The sequence below is a fragment of the Hypanus sabinus genome, chromosome 25 (genome assembly GCF_030144855.1).
Source record: "Hypanus sabinus isolate sHypSab1 chromosome 25, sHypSab1.hap1, whole genome shotgun sequence".
Taxonomy (NCBI): domain Eukaryota; kingdom Metazoa; phylum Chordata; class Chondrichthyes; order Myliobatiformes; family Dasyatidae; genus Hypanus; species Hypanus sabinus.
The window spans coordinates 15,208,966-15,228,647 of NC_082730.1; the positions used below are offsets into that span (position 1 = coordinate 15,208,966).

The following is a 19,682-nucleotide window of genomic DNA, read 5'->3' on the forward strand; positions in this document are numbered from 1 at the left end:
TGACTATTCTAAGTGACAGGATAGAGAGATCATATTTGGATAGACATGGGCTGCTTAAGAATAGTGAGCATGTCTTCAAGTGTGGTAGTACATGTCTAATCAAACTTACAGATTTTATCGAGGAGGTTACCAGGAAAGTGGATCAAGGGAAGGCAGTGGATGTTGTTTATGTACATTTATAGCAAAGCATTTACCCTCTCCTAAACATCCACATCCATTCATTCTAATGAAACTCCAAACCTCATGCAATAAAGGACTGTACACCATTTGCTCTTCTTACAAACTGTCATGCAAAAACATTTTTTCAATTTGTTTACAAGACACCTGCATGCCTGTTTCTCGCATTTGCAATTTTTAAAATGTACTGTGGATAACAGTCTGTTTTTAGCTTCCTTATATTGAGGTTCATAACCTCATACTGTCCCATTGACCATGTCTTGGCTCCACATTCATCTATCTATATACAGTTGGGGAGCCCTGCTATCATCATAAAACCACACATAATTATGTCATTGCTAATGTCGTGTTTACTTTTCTTTCTTTTTTAAATATTTGTATTGATCTCTTACAAAAAAGAATACAGAGAACAGGAGGATATATATCAGATATCAATTACAATATATGTGAATCACACTTATAGTCTCATTACCTCATATTCATGTAAATTAAATTGAATTGTAATATTAATAAGTAATAATTTTATTATACCAAAAAAAATCTAAACCCACTACCAAGAAAAGTTCTTTGGTAAAGAAAGAAAAAAGCAAAACAAATCCTTATCATATAGTAAAACATATTATTAGCCAACATCCGCACTTGATAACAAATCAAAGATTTTGAAAATAATTCAAAAAGGTCCCTACAATGTTAGAAACGCTTGACCTGATTCAGAAATTGAACAACGAATCTTCTCTAAATTCACATAACATTGCTTAGCCATTGAGTATGAGTAGGCAGAGCAACATCCTTCTACCAAAGCAACAGTGTCCTTCGAGCAAAAAGAGAAATAAAAGCTAAATGTGCAAGTCAGGTGTCTCCAAGATAATATCTTTTCCTCCAACAATACAGAATAATGCAATCAAAAGGATTGGTTTAAAATTTACTTTAAAAAGTACAGAAAAAGTTTGAAATACTTCCTTCCAATATTTTTCAAGACTCGGACATTTCCAGAACAGATGAATTAATGAAACTTCTCCATTGTTACATCTGTCACAAGAGGGAGATATATCCGAATAAAAACAAGACAGTTTATCTTTAGTCATGTGGGCCATATGGACCACTTCAAATTTTAGGAGGGAGTGACTGACACACAACGATGAGATATTAACCAATTTAAAAATTTCATTCCAAGTTTTCTCAGAAATTGAAGTCTGTAAATCTTGTTTCCAGTGATTTTTAATTTTGTCTAAAGGAATGTTTCTCATTCCCAACATCATACCATAAATAATAGATATTGATACATTATGAAAAGTTTTCAAATTAAAAATTACATCTATTAAATTCTTATCAGGACTTTTAGGAAATGTATGTAATTGAGATCGCAGAAAGTCTTTAATTTGTAAATATCAAAAAAATGGGTTTTTGGTAAGCAATATTTTGTTGAATACTACTCAAATGAAAAGAGACTTCCTCCAACAAATAACTCCAGGAAGCATTTAAGATCCAGTCTACCCCAATCTATAAAAATTACATCAGTCATAGAAGGTTTAAAAAAATAGAAAAAATGGGACTGGAAAGAGAAAATCTGAAAAACCAAAATATTTTCTAAATTGTACCCAAATTCTCAAAGTATGTTTAATATATTTAACTACAAAACTATCAGTTAGTTTACTTAAAAAATAAAGGAATTGAGGATCCAAGAAGAGAGCTGATAGAAAATTTATTAACAGAGTTAGCTTCTAAAGAAACCCAAACCAGTCAATACTTCCAGTTAATATAACTAAAATGTGATGTTCCATATATTGAACGCCCAGTGATAAAACCTAAAATTTGTTAAAGCTAAATCTCTATTCTTTTTAGCTTTTTGAAGATGAATTTTATTTAGTCGAGTGTTTATTTTTCCATATATCTAAAGATATGATAGAATCAAGAGAATCAAAAAAAGATTTAGGAATAAATACATGTAAGGCCTAAAACAGGTATTTAAAAAAAAGGCAAGATATTCACTTTAATAGAATTAATTTGGCCAATCAATGATAATGCTTGACTAATCTGTTGGAGTTTTTTGAGGGTGTAACAAGAATGTTAGATGAGGGTAAGCCAGTAGATGTTGTGTACCTAGATTTTCAGAAGGCATTCGATAAGGTGCCACATAGGAGATTGGTGAGTAAAATGGCATTGGGGACAGGGTTTCAACATGGATAGAAAACTGGTTGGCAGATAGAAAGCAAAGGGTAGCAGTGAATGGGTGTTTCTCAGACTGGCTGGAGGTGACTAGTGGGGTACCACAGGGCTCTGTATTGGGACCACAGCTCTTTACGATTTATGTCAATGATTTAGATGAGGGCATTGAAAACTATATCAGCAAGTTTGCTGACGATACTAAACTGGGTGGCAGTGTGACATGCGAAGAGGACGTTAGGAGAATACAGGGAGACTTGGATAGGCTGAGTGAGTGGGCAGATACTTGGCAGATGTCATTCAATGTGAATAAATGTGAAGTTATCCACTTTGGAAGCAGGAACAAGAGGGCAGAGTATTGTCTGAATGGTGTAGAGTTAGGTAAGGGAGAAATGCAAAGAGACCTAGGAGTCCTAGTTCACCAGTCAATGAAGGTGAATGAGCAAGTGCAACAGGCAGTGAAGAGGGCAAATGGAATGTTGGCCTTTGTTACAAGGGGAATTGAATACAAGAGCAAGAATGTTCTTTTGCATTTGTACAGGGCCCTGGTGAGACCACACCTGGAATATTGTGTACAGTTTTGGTCTCCAGGTTTAAGGAAGGACATTCTGGCAATTGAGGAAGTGCAGCGTAGATTCACTAGGTTGATTCCTGGGATGGCAGGGCTGTCTTACGCAGAGAGATTGGAGAGATTGGGCTTGTACACGCTGGAATTGAGGAGATTGAGAGGGGATCTGATTGAAACATTTAAGATAATTAAAGGATTTGATAGGATTGAGGCAGGAAATATGTTCCAGATGTTGGGAGAGTCCAGTACCAGAGGGCATGGATTGAGAATAAGAGGTCAGTTATTTAAAACAGAGTTGAGGAAGAGCTTCTTCTCCCAGAGAGTTGTGGAGGTGTGGAATGCACTGCCTCGGAAGACGGTGGAGGCCAATTCTCTGGATGCTTTCAAGAAGGAGCTGGATAGATATCTGATGGATAGGGGAATCAAGGGATATGGGGACAAGGCAGGGACTGGGTATTGATAGTGAATGATCAGCCATGATCTCAGAATGGCGGTGCAGACTCGAGAGGCCGAATGGTCTACTTCTGCACCTATTGTCTATTGTCTATAATGAAAGTGGCGACCATTTTGATAGTGCCCTTTTTACATAATTCAGCAAGGTAAAAAAATGTTCTTTAAATAAGTTTTTATACTTCTTAGTAATTGTTAGACCCAGATAAGTAAATTGATTTCTTACAATTTTAAAAGCAAGGTTAGTATTAACTGATACCAAATTATTCAAAGAAAAATGTTCAATCTTTTGAAAATTTAGTTTATATCCTGAAAATTGACTAAAACAGGAGAGTAAGGAAAGTATGGAAGGTAATGAAGTTTCAACATTAGAAATATAAAGCAAAAGGTCATCAGCTAAAGCGAAACTTGTGAGTAATACCTCTCCTTAAAATACCAGTGATATCTTTATATTCTCGGAGAGCAATAGCAAAGGGTTCTAAAGCCAGATCAAACAGCAAAGGGCTCAAGGGACAACCTGGTCTAGTTCCATGTTGAAGTTTAAATGTTTTGGAATTCTGAAAGTTAGTTAGAATGCGAGAAGAGGGAGATAAATAAAGTAATTTAGTCCATTAAATAAAATCGGGTCCAAAATTAAATTTTTCTGACATTTTAAATAAGTAATTCCATTCAAACCAATCAAAGGGTTTCTCAGCATCTAAGGATATTACACATTCCAATATCTCTTTAGAAACAGAATAAATAACATTTAATAAATGACAAATATTCAAATGGGAATATTGATTTTTAATAAATCCAGTCTGATCATCAGAAATAATAGATGGTAAAATAATTTTAATCCTACAAACTAGAAGTTTGGATGGAATTTTTGTGTCAACATTAAGTAAGGAGATAGGTCTATATGAAGAACATTCAGTTGGGTTCTTATTCTTTTTAAGAATAAGCAAAATAAGTTTCATATAAATATTATGGCAGCCTACCCAATTTAAAGGAGTCTGAAAGGACTAAATAAAAATGAGGTATAACCAATGAGGAAAAATCCTTATAAAATGCTCCAGAAAAACAGTCAGGACCTGGAGCGTTCCCCGAGTGCAATGAACATACAGCCTCAGCAATTTCCTCATAAGAAATAGGATGATCCAACTGTTTTTGTTTAACATCAGAAAGTGTAGGGATGTTTAATTGATCTAAGAAATTATTCATTACAATATTATCTTTAGGAGAATCAGAACTATACAATTTAGAGTAAAATTCTCTAAAGGTATCATTTATTATTAAATGGTCAGTTGTCCTATCACCATTAGCTTTACAGATTTCTTTAATTTGCCATTTAACTTCAAAAGTTTTTAACTAGTTAGCCAATAATTTACCTGTTTTGGCTCCATGAATATAAAATTGACTTTTATCTTTTAGGAGTTGAGTTTCAATTGGATATGTGAAAAGAAGATCATATTTAGTTTTAATTTCAACATGCATTTTATGTAAAGCAGGTTCTGGAGCCAAGGCATATTTTTGATCTAATTGTTTCAAATGATTAGTTAGTTCAATTTACTCTTTATTAGCTTTTTTTCTTAACACTCGTAGTATAAGAAATAATTTGTCCTCTAATATAAACCTTGTAGGCATCCCATATAATGAGACCTGAAGTCTCTTCCAGCGTACTCTCTTCAAAATAAAAGAATTATTTGTCTCCCAAAATTTTTTAAAATCCTTATCTGATAGCAAAGTTGGATTAAAATGCCAAAATCTGTTTATTTGAAGGAAACCAAGGAGATTTAAAGATAAGTACACAGGAGCATGGATCTGAAACAACAATCTCTTTGTATTCACAGGATTGAAGTAAAGGAATCAATTGGCTGTCAGTAAAAAATAATCAATCCTAGCAAATGTATGATGCACAAGGGGAGAAAATGAGTACTCTTTATCTATTGGATGTAAGAAATGCCAGACATCAACAATATCACACTTCATTAGAAAAGATTGAATAAACAAGGCTGATTTAATAAGTATTGTTAGCTTAGAAGATGGTCAATCTAATACTGGGTCTAGCCAACAATTAAAATCTCCACCCAAGACCAATGAGTAAATACTTAGATCAGGTAAAAGCGAAAAAAAGCTCAAAAAGCCCTGGATCATCAATATTCAGGGCACACCATTAATTTATTATCTAGATTTCCTGATACTTTAACAAAATGTCCATTGTTATGAGACACTACTTTGTGTTGAACAAAAGAAACTATATTATCTATAAAAATCAAAACACCGCAAGACTTAGCCTGAAAGGATGAATTAAAGTTGATGTTCTTTCCAATGACTGAAGAGGTGTAAATTATCACATTTATGAATGTGAGTTTCTTGGAAACAGCAAAGTAAGTAAGATAGGAGAAGCTAGAAAAAGCTGTTTTTCCATCAACAACCAGTAGGCATCTTGAAAAGGTTACTTGAAAACAAACCAAAAACTCAGAGTGAAGGACTCAATGCTGTATAATGCATTTCCAAGTAACTATGTTCCAAGTCAAAGAAAGTATTTTGATTCATTAATATTAAAACAGTAAAACAAATGACCTTGTTCAGTGATATTTGAAATTAGTGTAACCGAATCAGAGAAATTATGAAATAGTGATCAACAAAAAATTATATCATCACCGGTTCACTCCCTCTGACCTAGTTAGTTGCTTTAGTTTAGTTCAAAGCCTGAATACAAGTTTGTCTTTACCACACCACAAACCTCGAGATAAATTACCAGAACTCATAAGAACCATACAGAATACAATAGCATCAGACAGAAATCCGATTCATGGTTCCTATAGTCAAATTTGTACATCTGACAATCTGCTTTCTCCAAGTTATTTAAGTAAATCTTGAGGACCAAGTAGGAAACTTTTAAACGTGGATCCTTCAAGTAGTTCATGATATCCATCTTCTGAGTATGAATAAGATTCTTTTTTTTTTGACTCTTTTTATTGAATCAATAGTTGGTTTTTAATCCATGCTACCACACCTCTCCAAGTATCATGAAGGCTAATAAATGCCTCAAAGATAATTTAACCTTCCAGAAACCATTTTGACTTCATTTGATTAGACTAAGCTGCTTTAAATCACTAAATAATAATTCCTACATTACAGACTCCAGCATTTTGCCAAGAACACATGTTAAGCTGGTGGGAATCCAATACTTATTTTTGTCTTTCTGCCTTGGAGTCATGGAGTTTTACATCACTGAGGAAGGCCTTTTGGCCCAGCTTGCTCATCAAGTTGTCTACTTGAACTATTGTTGTTGTTCTACATTTCATGTGCATGCCCAGAAATCTTTCCAATCAATCTATCCATCCAAATGTTTTTTAATGTTGTGCTCTATTGCTTCTGGTAGTTTGTTCCATACACCACCCTCTGTGAAAAAGTTGTGGTTCAGATTCTTTTTAAATCTATTCCCTTCTACTTTAAAACTGTGTACTCTTGTACAGAGTTCAGACTCCCTTATATTGGGAAAAATGACTCTGATCTGGTAGTAGTCAGCCATCGATCCCAGGGCATCATGAGTTTGCCCCTCTGGTTGTCTGTGTCCTCTCAAGCCTGGGTGGCAAGATTTGAAGAACCGGCTGTTGTCCATGCAGCGAGTTCCCCCTCTCCATGTCACTGATGTAGTCAAAGGGAAGAGCAGGCACCAATACAGCTTGGCACCAGTGTCGTTGCAGAGGTTGCCCGAGTAAAGTTGTAAACAACATCAAATAGTCTTAGTAATCCTGGCTTCAGATTTTTTCCTCATAGTTTATTCCCGTAACCTTTCCCGTGGGCGGGTATGGCCTCAAGGCAGTGGAGGATTAAAATCAGTTTTCCTTCTCTTAAGCAGACTGCCAACCGAGGCTGATGAGCTCCACCTGGCAAAAGTAACTGGTTTTGAGGCACCAGTGGTCCGCTTGTGTCCCTTCTCTTGTCAATAGAAACAGTTCCACTGGGCCTAGCAGCAAAGCGACGCTTGAAGGCCAAGAGTTGGACTTTGTTATCAGAGGCTGTTAGAGACATACACCATTTGGAGCACTTTTTAGTTAATGAGACCTTATTGCCACTTCCACCTCCATCTATGACAAGCTTAGGTTGAACACCTTAATTACTCTCTGTAAAGACACCCCTCAAACTTGAACACTCAAAGAAAAAAGGCCCTGGCCTATCTGCTCTCTTTCTACATGAAAACTTTCCAGTCTCTGTAACAACCTTGTGAATCTATTCTGCATCTGTTCCAACTTAATTACATCCTTTGCACACAGGTCACAGAACTACACACACTATTGCAAGTGCTTTCAAACCTGTCTCTTCTAAACTGTAAAATGACAGCATAACTCCTGAAGTCATTGCCTTGATGAATGACTGTAAGCAAACCAAACATCATCTTCACCACCCAGTCTCTGTGTCTTCACTTTCAGGGAATTATGCATTTGTAACATTAGGTCCTGTGTTATATAACATTTTCACAGTCATCACATGCAAAACTGGATTAGTGATAGGAATCAGAAAGTCGTGCTGGAGGGTTGTTTTTCATCCTGGAGGCCTGTGAGCAGTGGTGTGCTGCCGTGATCACTGCTGGGGCCACTGTTGCTCGTTATCTATGTTAACAATTTGGATAAGAATGTAACAGGCAGGTTATTAAATTAGTAGGTGAAATGAAAATTATGAACAAATTTATCTAATAATACAACAGCATTTTTCAACAGGAAAAGTAGGCTGGGAAATGGAAGAGGAATTTAACCTGGACAATAGTGAAGTGTTACTTTTCAGAAGTTAAACAAGGACAGGGTTACACAGTAAATGGCTGGGACTGCAGAGTGTTGTAAGAACAATGAGACCTAAGTGTTGAAAGTACAAAGCTCTTCAAAAGTGCTCTGAGTTAAACATGGTAGTGAAAAAACCATTTGACACACTCGCCTTAATTGTTTAGAGGATAGAGAACGAGTTAGGATATCATGTTACAGCTGTACAAGTAATTGGGGAGTCTACAATTGGAGTATTGTGTGTAGATCTGGTCTCCAAGCTGCAGGAAGGATGCCCTTGAGCTGGAAAGATTACAAAAAGGTGTTGCCAGGACTGGAAGTGTTGAGTTAGTAGGAGAGGCTGGGTAGGCTGAGTTTTTTTTCTATGGAGGGTAGGATGCTGAGGGTTTGAGCTTATTGAGGAATAGATATTCACGAGGGGAATTGATAATGTGGATGTTCACAGTATTATTTTCTATAGTGGTTTGGTCTAAAGGTAAAGGAAGAGAGGGGAAGGATATAACAAGAATCTAAGGAGAATGTTTCTAACACAGAGCGTAGTGGGTATATGGAATGAGTTGCTCAAGGAAGTGGTAGAAGTGGGTGCAGTAAAAATGAATAAAAGATTTCTATGCCAGCACGTATATAGAAAAGGGAAATGGGACTAATACAACCAGGTGCACTAGCTCAGGCTGGTCAATGTGAATGAGTTGAGCTGAAGGGCCTGTTCCCATACTGTATAACTCTCTGATGCTCAATGACATTTGTCTGACCAATATTAGAACAGGAACAGAAGAGATTCTGCAGATGCTGGACAACAAGAGCAACATATACAAAATGGTGGAGGAAATCAGCAGGTCAGGCAGCATCTATGGAATTAAATCAACAGTTGATGTTTCAAGCAGAGACACTCATCAGAAATGTCAACAGTTTATTCATTTCCGTACATACTGCCAGACCCTGATGAGTGTGAGTTGCTTCAGATCCAGAGGACACAGTTTCAGACATGATGAGGGGTCTCTTTCTGAAGTTTATCAACTTGCTTGAACACACACACACACACACACACACACACACACACACACTAACTGGGATCTTTGTGGACATTTCAAAGGCAGCATAATGTGAAGTAATTGAAAGTTCAACACTGCCGCTCTCCCTCAGTACTGCAATGGAAGGTCAGCCCTGGGTTTCTGCTCAGGACTCTGGAGTGGGAAGTGAACCCACAATGTACTGACACAGGGGAGAGAGCACTGACACAGCAACAGCACTGACTGCACTTCACACCAAAATCATTGACTGTGGTGTCATGGACCACATACTGGACGTGACCTGGACCTGTTTTCATCATCACGTTCCCAAATATTTTTGCATTACAATGCTCCTTTTCTCTCAAATCTAAAAATGCCTCCCTCAGTTTCAGATGCATTGTGGGCAGAGAAATCTGTAAGAGGACTTCTGGGAAGAGCGGTCACAATCGATTGTCACTATGAAGCAATGTTCCCCTCACACACAAAGTATTGGTGCCATAGATGGATTCAACAGTGTTCAATTTTAGTGGAAACAAGTGGGCAACACAGATGGATTGACAATCGATTGTGATCATTCTTCCCATAACTCCTCTTACATATTTCTCTGCCCACAATGCACCATTTTCAGATTTGAGGGGAAAGGAACATCTTAATGCAATCAAATATTTTTGAACATGACGGTAATAACAAGTCCAGGTCATGTCCAGCATGTGGTCCATGACACCACAGACAATGATTTTGGTCTGAAGTGCAGTCAATGCTGTTACTGTGTCAGTGCTCTCTCCCCTGTGTCAGTACATTGTGGGTTCACTTCCCACTCCAGAGTCCTGAGCAGAAACCCAAGGCTGACCTTCCACTGCAGTACTGAGGGAGAGCGGCAGTGTTGACCTTTCAATTACTCCAGAACATGCCAGCCATTCAAATGTCCACAGAGATCCCAGCTATTTCATTTGAGATGCTCCCATGTGTGTGTGCGTGTGCGTGTAGACAAGTTTATAAACTTCACAAAGAGACCCCTCATGATGTCTGAAACTGTGCCCTTTGGATCTGAAGCAAATTTTAAATATTGAACCTGTCAAGTATTCTACATGTAATTGGAAGGTGATGCAACAGTGGTCATTAGTACTTCAGTGTCTAGAGATCCAGGTGTGATTTCAGTAACTGTTGGGACACATTGAGCTCTGAAATCCAACTTATTATATCTAGAATTATAAAATGATGTATTAATAATAATAATGATGAACCACATATCAATAATGATAATTTTCAACTACCAGACTGTCAAAATCCCATCTAGATCAGAAAGGTCTTTGGGGACAGAAATCTCTCATCCCTCCCCACTCTGGTTTACCTTTGACTCCAGACCAAGTAATGTTCTTTACTAATTGCCCCACTGGAATGTTCCAGGAAAGATACTGATTTCAAGACAATAACGTTGGTTGTCACACTGATCCCTGCAAAGTGAAATCAGATTCCAGCAATGGTAGAACTGATGTTCCTGCTCAGGGGATTTCTCCACGTGGACATATTCGCACCACACCTGGCTCAACACTGTTCCTCTTTTCTCCTTATCTGTGGGGGAAACAACTAAATATATCAAGGATGGGGTTAGAAGGGGAGGTGGGGCATTAATGGAAGTTAGAGAAGTCAATGTTAATGCCATCAGGTTGGAGGCTACCCAGCCGGTATATAAGGTGTTGTTCCTCCAACCTGAGTGTGGCTTCATCTTGACAGTAGAGGAGGCCATGGATAGACATATCGGAATGGGACGAGTAAGATTATTCCCCTCCTTTTTTTTTCCCTCTCTGCCCATCACTCTGCCTGTTCTCCATCTCCCTCTGGTGCTCCCTTCCCCCTTTCTTTCTCTCTAGTCCTCCCATCCCATGATCCATTCCCTTCCCCAGCTCTGCATCCCTTTTGCCAATCACCTTTCCAGCTCTCAGGGTCACCCCACCCCCTCCAGTCTTCTCCTATCATTTTGCATTTTCCCCTCCCCCTCCTACTTTCAAATCTCTTACTATCTTTCCTTTCAGCTAGTCCTGACTAAGGGTCTCAGCCCGAAACATCCACAGTGCTTCTCCTTTTAGATGCTGCCTGGCCTGCTGTGTTGCACCAGCATTTTGTGTGTGTTGCTTGAATTTCCAGCATCTGCAGATTTCCTCGTGTTTGCAGAAAAAGCAATGTCCACAGCATTTTAATCTCAGAGATCACACCAAGACCTGTCTGTCCTCAGAGAAATGAACGAAACAAAAATAAGGAAGAAGGCAGCAGGAAGTTTGATTTAAAAAAAAACTACAGTAACACAATTGGTATGTGGTACATGACAATCTGTAAACAAATTTTACAAAAAAATGCAAGCCCTTTGACACACAATGCTGTGCTGAACGTGTACGTACTTTAGAAATTACCTCAGATTACTAATAGCCCTCTATTTTTCTAAGCTCCATGGACCTATCCAGGAATCTCTTAAAAGACCCTATCATATCCACCTCCACCACTGTTCCACGTGGGGTCTGACCTGTGTCCTATATAGCTGTAAAATTATTTCTCAGCTCTTCAACTCAATCCCACGGTTGATGGGCAATTCCCCATATGCCGCCTTAACCACACAGCCAACCTGCGCAGCAACTTTGAGTATCCTATGGACCCGGAACCCACGACCCCACTGATCTTCCACACAAGAGTCTTGCCATTAATACTAGATTCTGCCATCATATTTGGCCTACAAAAATGAGCCACCTCACACTTATCTGCATTGAACTCCATCTGCCATTTCTCAGCCTGGTTTTGCATCCTATTGATGTCCCTCTGTAACTTCTGACAGCCCTCGACTCTATCCACAACACCCCTAACCTTTGTGTCATCAACAAATTTACCAACCCAAACCTCACTTCCTCATCCAGGTGATTTATAAAAAACACGAAGAGAACAGATCCCTGAGGCACACCACTGGTCAACAACCTCCATCCAGAATATAACCGTCTACAACCATACTTTGCCTTCTGTGTGCAAGCCAGTTCTGGATCCATAAAGCAAGGTCCCCCTTGGATCACATGCCTCCTTACTTTCTCTTTAAGCTTTGCATGGGGTACCTTGTCAAATGCATTGCTGAAATCCATATACACTACATCTACTGCTTCACCTTCATCAATATGTTTAGACACATCCTCAAAAAATTCAATTAGGCTTTCAAGACACAACATGGCTTTGTCAAAGGCTATTCATAATCATATGATGCATCTCCAAATGTTCATTAATCCTGCCTCGCAGGATCTTCTCCATCAACTTACCAACCACTGAAGTAAGACTCAGTGGTCTATAATTTCCTGAGCTAACTCTACTCCCTTTCTTGAATAAAGGAACAACATCTGCAACCTTACAATCTTCTGGAAACTCTCCCATCCTCATTGATGATGCAAAGATCATTGCCAGAGGCTCAGCATTCTCCTCTCTCGCTTCCCACAATAGACTAGGGTATATCTCGTCCAGTCCTGGTGACTTAACCAACTTGATGCTTTCCAAAAGCTCCAGCACATCCTTTTGCTTAATGTCTATATGCTCAAGCTTTTCAGTCCAGGGTAAGTCATCCCTACAATCACCAAGATCCTCTTCCGTAGTGAATACTGAAGCAAGGTATTCATTAAGTACCTTCGCTCCCTCCTCCGGTTCCATACACACTTTTCCACTGTCACACTTGATTGGTCCTCTTGCTCCTCACATACTTGTAGAATTCCTTGGGGTTTTCCTTAATCCTGCTCACCAAGGCCTTCTCATGGCCCCTTCTGGCTCTCCTAATTTCATTCCTAAACTCCTTCCTGCTAGCCTTATAATTTTCCAGATCTCTATCATTACCTAGTTTTTTAAATCTTTCATAAGCTTTTCTTTTCTTCATGACTAGATTTTCAACTGCCTTTGTACACCATTGGTGCCTGTAGTCTACCATCCTTACCGTCTTCGAACGCACCTGTGATATTTGCATTAATGACCACGTGAAAATTTATAACTAATAAAGTGGCAGAAGAATGTTTGACTAACAGATGCTCATTCAGAGTCTGAATGTTTAATTGTTTCCCACAGAACCTGTGTCTGTTCCTGTGGTTCGATATCTGTCACCAGCAAATGTCTCACGTCTCGGGGGCTCAGTGTCAGTTTCCTGTGAGTCCTTCCAGGGATCCCTTCCCATTCAGTACAGATGGTATGAACAAACCTCATCTGGGCATCCAAAGATCTCAGATACCAATGAACTGACTCTACGTTGTCAATCCTTCAACCACACACACCATCAATATTACTGCAGAGCCTTGAATCGGCTTGGAGCAAGATCCAGTGCAATGGTTAATGTGACCGTCTTCAACAACGGAGGGATCTGCAGTTATGTGACAGAAATCAGTGGCACCAGTAAGTTCTCTTCTCAAGGGAGGATACATTTAAATATTTAGTTATGTTACTCTGTTACTGCTGCTCTTATACTTTTAGTGAGAGTAAGGAATTTCTTTGCATTTGTACAAGTTGCTCATTGCAGCCTCTGTGAGGCGTAAATGAAGTGCAGTGATCAGCTAAGTCTGGCACTTCCTCCAGGAAGAAGTAGAGCATCTCAAACATAGTTGTACTTGCATGTCCAGATAAATTGAGAGCATTCCTTTCATACTTGTCTCTATGGTTTGAAAAGACTAGAATAGGTGTTGAGTTGTGAGACAGTGACACTCTCATAAAAGCAAAAGTATCAACTTATAATATTGCAAATCTTGTTTGGAATGACGGAAATTTGGCAATGTCAGGGGGCACGCTTGAGTGTGGTTGTGTCAGGAAGGGGGGCCGGATGGACCCAAATGCAGGACGCAGACACTGAAGTACTAGGAGGAGGACAGGATGGGGATGCCAAGGCATTTAAGGGTTAATGCAGGCGGGGCTGGATCCAAGAGTTCAGATGAGGCAGGCGGGCAGAAGGATCCCACAGTTCGGGGCAGGCAGACAGATTCCTCATGGTGGGCCGCAGGGATCCCGGGCAGGGCTGCCTCCCAGGCGGGAACACAAAAGCCTGGGCCAGTCGCGGACACCTGGGTAGGTACGGGGCACAACCCTTAGGGAGCAATAGGTGGAAGGGGCAGAACCCCCGCCGGGCAGCAGCAGTCCAGCCGGACCTGTCCAATAGAGGCAACGAGTAGGAGGGGCAGAACCCCCGCCGGGCAGTGGCAGTCCAGCCGATTCCACCCAATGGAGGTAATGGGTAGCAAGCTGGGACCAGCGCACAGGAGAGAAGCAGGGGAACAAGACCAACTGGATAGAGCATATACAGAACAGTCCAGCAACCAGGGCAGACCAGGATACAGAACAAAATGACCACCCGCCCTGTCTCTGTCCCACGGCCCCTTATAACCACCTGCAGCTGAATTGGCCACAGGTGTGCCTCCTTGATCCAGGATCATCTTAACAGGATCAAAGGGGCCGAGAGGGACAGCTGTAAGGCCCGGAGTCCGGAGCACTCAGACCGGATCGAGACCCGGAACGTGGATTACGGACCGGACTGGATCCTGACAGGTTGCTATTACTAAGGAGAAGGTGCTTGGGAAGCTGAGGGATCTGCAGGTAGGTGAATCATTTGGACCAGATGGATGGCACCTCAAGGTTCTTAAAGAGTTATTTAAAGAAATTGTGGAGGCATTAGTAGTGACCTTTCAAGAATAATTAGACACTTGAATGTTCAGAGGACTGGAAAGTTGGAAATATTACCCCACTCTTTAAGAAAGGAGGGAGGCAAAAGAGAGGAAATTGTCGACCTTTTAGCATGATATCAGAAGTTGGGAAGGTGTTAGAGTCCATTATTATGAACAAGATTTTGATGTGCTTGGAAGTATATGATCAAATATGGTTCCCTGATGGGGAAATCCTGCCTGTAAAATCAGCCTCAGAATGCAAGGACATAACTTTATTTTATTTCTTTCCTGATAGAGTACAGAGTATGTCCTTCTGGCCCCTTGGGCCACAACACTAAAGGAACCCTTGACAAACCCAATTTACTGTAACTTAATGACAGGGCAATCTGCAAAGACCAATTCACCTGATCAGTCTGTCTTTCGACTGTGGGACTAAACAGGTCCACCTGGGAAAACACTACACAGTCCATATGGAGGATGTACAGACTCCATACATTTAGAACAGAGATGAGGAGGAACTTCTATAGCCAGAGTGTGTTGAATCTGTGGAATTCAATACCATACATGGCTTTTGAGGCCAAGTCTCTGGGTATAATTAAAGTGTAGCTTAATAGTTTATTGTTTAGGAAAGGCATCAAAGATTATGGGGAGAAAACAGGAGAATGGAATTGAGTGGGATAATAAATCAGCCTTTCAAAAGTGTGTACCAGTTTAGAGAGAATGCCGCAGAGTCAGAGAGTTATAGGTTATGGAAACAGGAGCTTCACCCCAAATTGTCCATGCTGACCTCAGTGTCTTCCTGAGTTTCACCCATTTCCCTGCAATTGGCCTTTATCCTTCTCAAACTTCCCTGTACATGAACTTGTCCAAATGTATTTTAAATAGTGTATTTGTACCCATGTCTCACACTTCCTCTGGCAGCCTTTTCCACACACGTACTGCTGTGTGTGGAGAACACTGCCCCTCCAGGCTCTCTGAGAATTTCCTTTCACTAGTTTTCAACTCCCCTACCCTGGAATAAAGACAGTGATTACCCACTATACCTTTGCCAACAAAATAAAGAAACTCAATAGAATCCATGTAAAACCACACACAACAAAGGCTGACAAAAAACCAACGTGCAGAGTCTCTGAAAGTGAGTTCACAGCTGCAGAGTCAGTTCAGAGCTGTGGCGTGTGAAACCAATCAAGGACCCTGATTGCTGCAGGACAACAATTGTTTACGAACCCTGTGGTGTGGGACCCAAGTCTCCTGCACCTTCAACCCAATGGTAGTACCGAGAAGAGTGGAAGACGGGTCAAATGCAAGCAGACAGGACAGGCTCAGGTGGGGGGAGCTTGCTGGCACTGAGTGTTGGGGCGAACACTGGCTCAATTTCAATGTCCTCTTGGAAACTTAGAAAACTCATGTCCACTCCACTACAGTGTCATCCATAACATAGAAATCATGCTGTCAGCATTATCATTCTAATTATTAAAATTGATGACAAATAAGAGTCATTAACACTTAACAGCACTGATCCTGATGGCACACCACTGGTGATAAAGTCTGACATTGTCAGAAAACCAACACTCCACCACCACAATCTGACTCCTTACACGAAGCCTATTCAGTATCCATCCAGCGAGCTTACCATGAGATCTCACATTACAGATCACTCTACTGTACAAGGTACTCAACTGCTAAATTCTAAAGACCTGTCCTCATCAGTTCCTTTGATCACCTCTCAAAGAAAACTGGGTCAAATATTTTCGACAGAGGTTTTCCCATGTATAAAATTATTTTCACTATCCAAAATCAGATCTTTACTTTGCAAGTACAAGTAGATCCTGCCTCACACAATCACCTCCAGTAATTTACCCACCACTGACCTTACGCTCACCTGTCTGGAATGTGACTGGATCAGTAATCTATTGACTCAGAAATGTGGAAACACACTGAGACATTAGTGAGCAGTGACAATGATGATTCCAATCAAATAAAAATCATTACTTGTGAAGAGCTGTGAGCAAGTGATGAAGGTGGATGCTGTTGTCTTCTCAGTCAATGTGGAATTCAATTATACCAATTGATAGTGTGGCAGATTCCTTAGAACACAGCAACAGCTTTAAATAAAATATCTTTATTCATTATTATGAGTAAATTTCTTATATTTGGTTTTAGATCCAGTGTGATAACAACTTTCTTTCCCTTTACAACTTTGTACTGTAAATAACATGAAACGATCTAGAATCTTGAATGTCCGTGTTGATTTGTTTTTACCTGTGCGTTTTCTGAGAAACTTCTCAGTTTCAGGTGCTTAATGGGCAGAATATAAAGTAAGAGGAGTTGTGGGAAGAGCAATCACAATCGATTGTCACTATGCACCGATGTACTGTTCACACACAAAGTACTTGTGCCATATGTGGGATCGCCAATGCACATTGTCAATGAATACAAATGGGACAAATAAGCAGTATGGAAGAATGACAATCAGAGATAACACAACCCAAGGAATATTTACTGTTACTATGGAGAGTCTTGTCTCTAATGATACAGGAGTTTACAGATGTGGAAATACAACATCTGGCAATCATCCAGTGTTTGATGTGCATCTACAGGTATCTGGTGGTAGGTTTCTCATTGACTGTTTTGATGTCTCCACTGAAATAGCTCATTCATCTTTTCTCTGAGAGGAGTCAGGGCAGCATGGCTATGCAGAGTCTTCACAGCAGTGCAGATCCCTGTGGGGAGTGGGCAAGGGTGGGGATAGCCCACTCATATTGCTCTCATCCACTGCAGGTCTGACTCACTGATGGGACACTGATTTCCAATGGAAGGCTCAGCACATTTTCCTGCCTCTGAACTCCATGAAACATCACTCTGTCAAAGGAGGAGGTATTTGTCGTCCTGAGGCAAATCAATTTGAATATATCCCCAAGTCTGCTAATGTGTTTTCTCTGACTTTACAAGAGGCAAGAGCAGAGATTACCAGGTCCCTGGCAGACATATTTAAACTCTTCCTAGTGACAGGAGAGGTACCAGAGGACTGGAGTATGGCCAATGTTGTTCTGCTGTTTAAACAAGCCTCTTAATATAAACCAGAAAGTTCTAGGGCAGTGATTCTGACATCAGTTGTAGGAAAGTTATTAGAAGGTATTCTAAGCGTTTGGATGTATATAATGTTTGGATAGACATGGACTGTATAAGGATAGTCAGCACGGCTTTGTGAGTGGTAGTTTACGTCTAACCAATCTTATAAAGTTTGTGAGGAGGATCCCAGGAAAATGGATGAAGGCAAGACAGTGGATGTTATTTACATGGACTTTAGCAAGGCTTTCACTGAAGCCCTGCACGGGCGGTTGATTAACAAAGTTCAATTGCTCGGCATTCAAAATGAGGTGGTAAATTGGATAGACATTGCCTTTGTGAGAGAAGCCAGAGAGTGGTATTAGATAGTTACCCCTCTGATTTGAGGCCTGTGACTCGTGGAGTGTCGCAGGGATTGGAGCTGGGTCCATTGTTGTTTGAATCTGTATCAGTGATCTGGATAATAATGTAAACAGCATCAGCAAATTTGTGGATGACACCAAGATTGGGGGTGGTGCACTGGACCATGAGGAATGTGATCATGGCCTGCAGAGAGATCTGCAACAGATGGAAAAATGGCTGAAAAATGGCAGATGGTATTTAATGCAGACAAGTGTGAGGTTTTGCACCTTGGTAGGACCAACCAGTGTAGGTCTTACACTGTGAATGGTAGGGCACTGAGGAGTGTGGTAGACCAAAAGGAATACTGGTCAATAATTTTTGTAAGTTGTGTCACATTTAGATCTGATTGTAAAGAATGCTTTCAGCACATTGACCATCATAAATTAATGTATTTAGTACATGAGATGGGATGTTATGTTGAAGTTGTACAACACGGTGAGGCCAAATTTGAAGTATTGTGTGCAGTTTTGGTCACCTACCTGGAGAAGAGATGTAAATAATGTTGAACAAGTAGAGTGAAAATTTACAAATAATTTGCCAGGTCTGGAGGACCTTATCTATAAGGAAAGATTGACTAGGTTATGTCTGTGTTACTTACAATGTAGACGCTAGAGAGGAGAGTTGATAGAGGTGCACAAAATTATGAGGGGTAAAGAAAGGGCTAATGGAGGCAGGCTTCTTCCACAAAGATTGGGTGGGACAACAACCAGTGGTCATGGGTTAAACGTAAAAGGTGAAAAGTATGAGGGGAACATGAAGGGAAACTTCCTCAGTTAGACTATCTGAAGTGTGAGGAATGAGCTGTCAGAATAGGTGGTACATGCAAGCTCAATTTCAATAAGATAAGTTTGGATTGGTGTATGGATGGTAGGGGTGTGGAGTGTAATTGTTCCGGTGCAGGTTGTTGGGTATACGAGTCTTAAATGGTTTAGCTTGGATTAAATGGACTGAAGGGCCTGCTTCTATTCTCTATGACTCTGTAGTATGTGGTCTACATCCCTCCAAGCTCTGCCTTCTCATGTCCTTGTCCAGAAGCCTCTTAAATATAGTTCTTATCTCTGTTTCCTCCAGTTGGTCTGACAATGGGTCCCATGCAGTCACCATCCTCAGGATGAAAAAAACTTGTCTCACAAATGTCCTTTAAACTTTCCTTCATTACCTTAAAACTATTATTCAATTTACTATTATTCAATATTTTAACCTCAGAGAAATAAATTTGGACTATCCTCCCTATCTTTGATTTCTCTAACCTTATAAACCTCTATCAGTTTGCTCCTCAGCCTCCTAAACTCCAGTGAAAACAATCTAAGTTTGTCCAATTTCTGCCCACAGCTAACACACTCCAATCCAGGTGTCATCCCACTGAACCTATTCACCCTCTCCAAAAACATCCACATCCTTTCTATTGGGTTGCAAACAGAAG

The 19,682-nt window shown here is 40.1% G+C and overlaps 1 protein-coding gene across 2 annotated transcripts in view; it reads left to right on the forward strand.

Moving 5' to 3' along the window:
• The window catches only part of LOC132381038 (Fc receptor-like protein 5), a 74,782-nt gene that overhangs the window by 40,490 nt on the left and 14,610 nt on the right, over positions 1–19,682 (forward strand). For both annotated transcript variants that reach the window (XM_059950151.1, XM_059950150.1), the window contains one exon: positions 13,212–13,532. In XM_059950151.1, the coding sequence (XP_059806134.1) occupies positions 13,212–13,532 (321 nt within the window). The remainder of the gene's footprint in view (positions 1–13,211; positions 13,533–19,682) is intronic.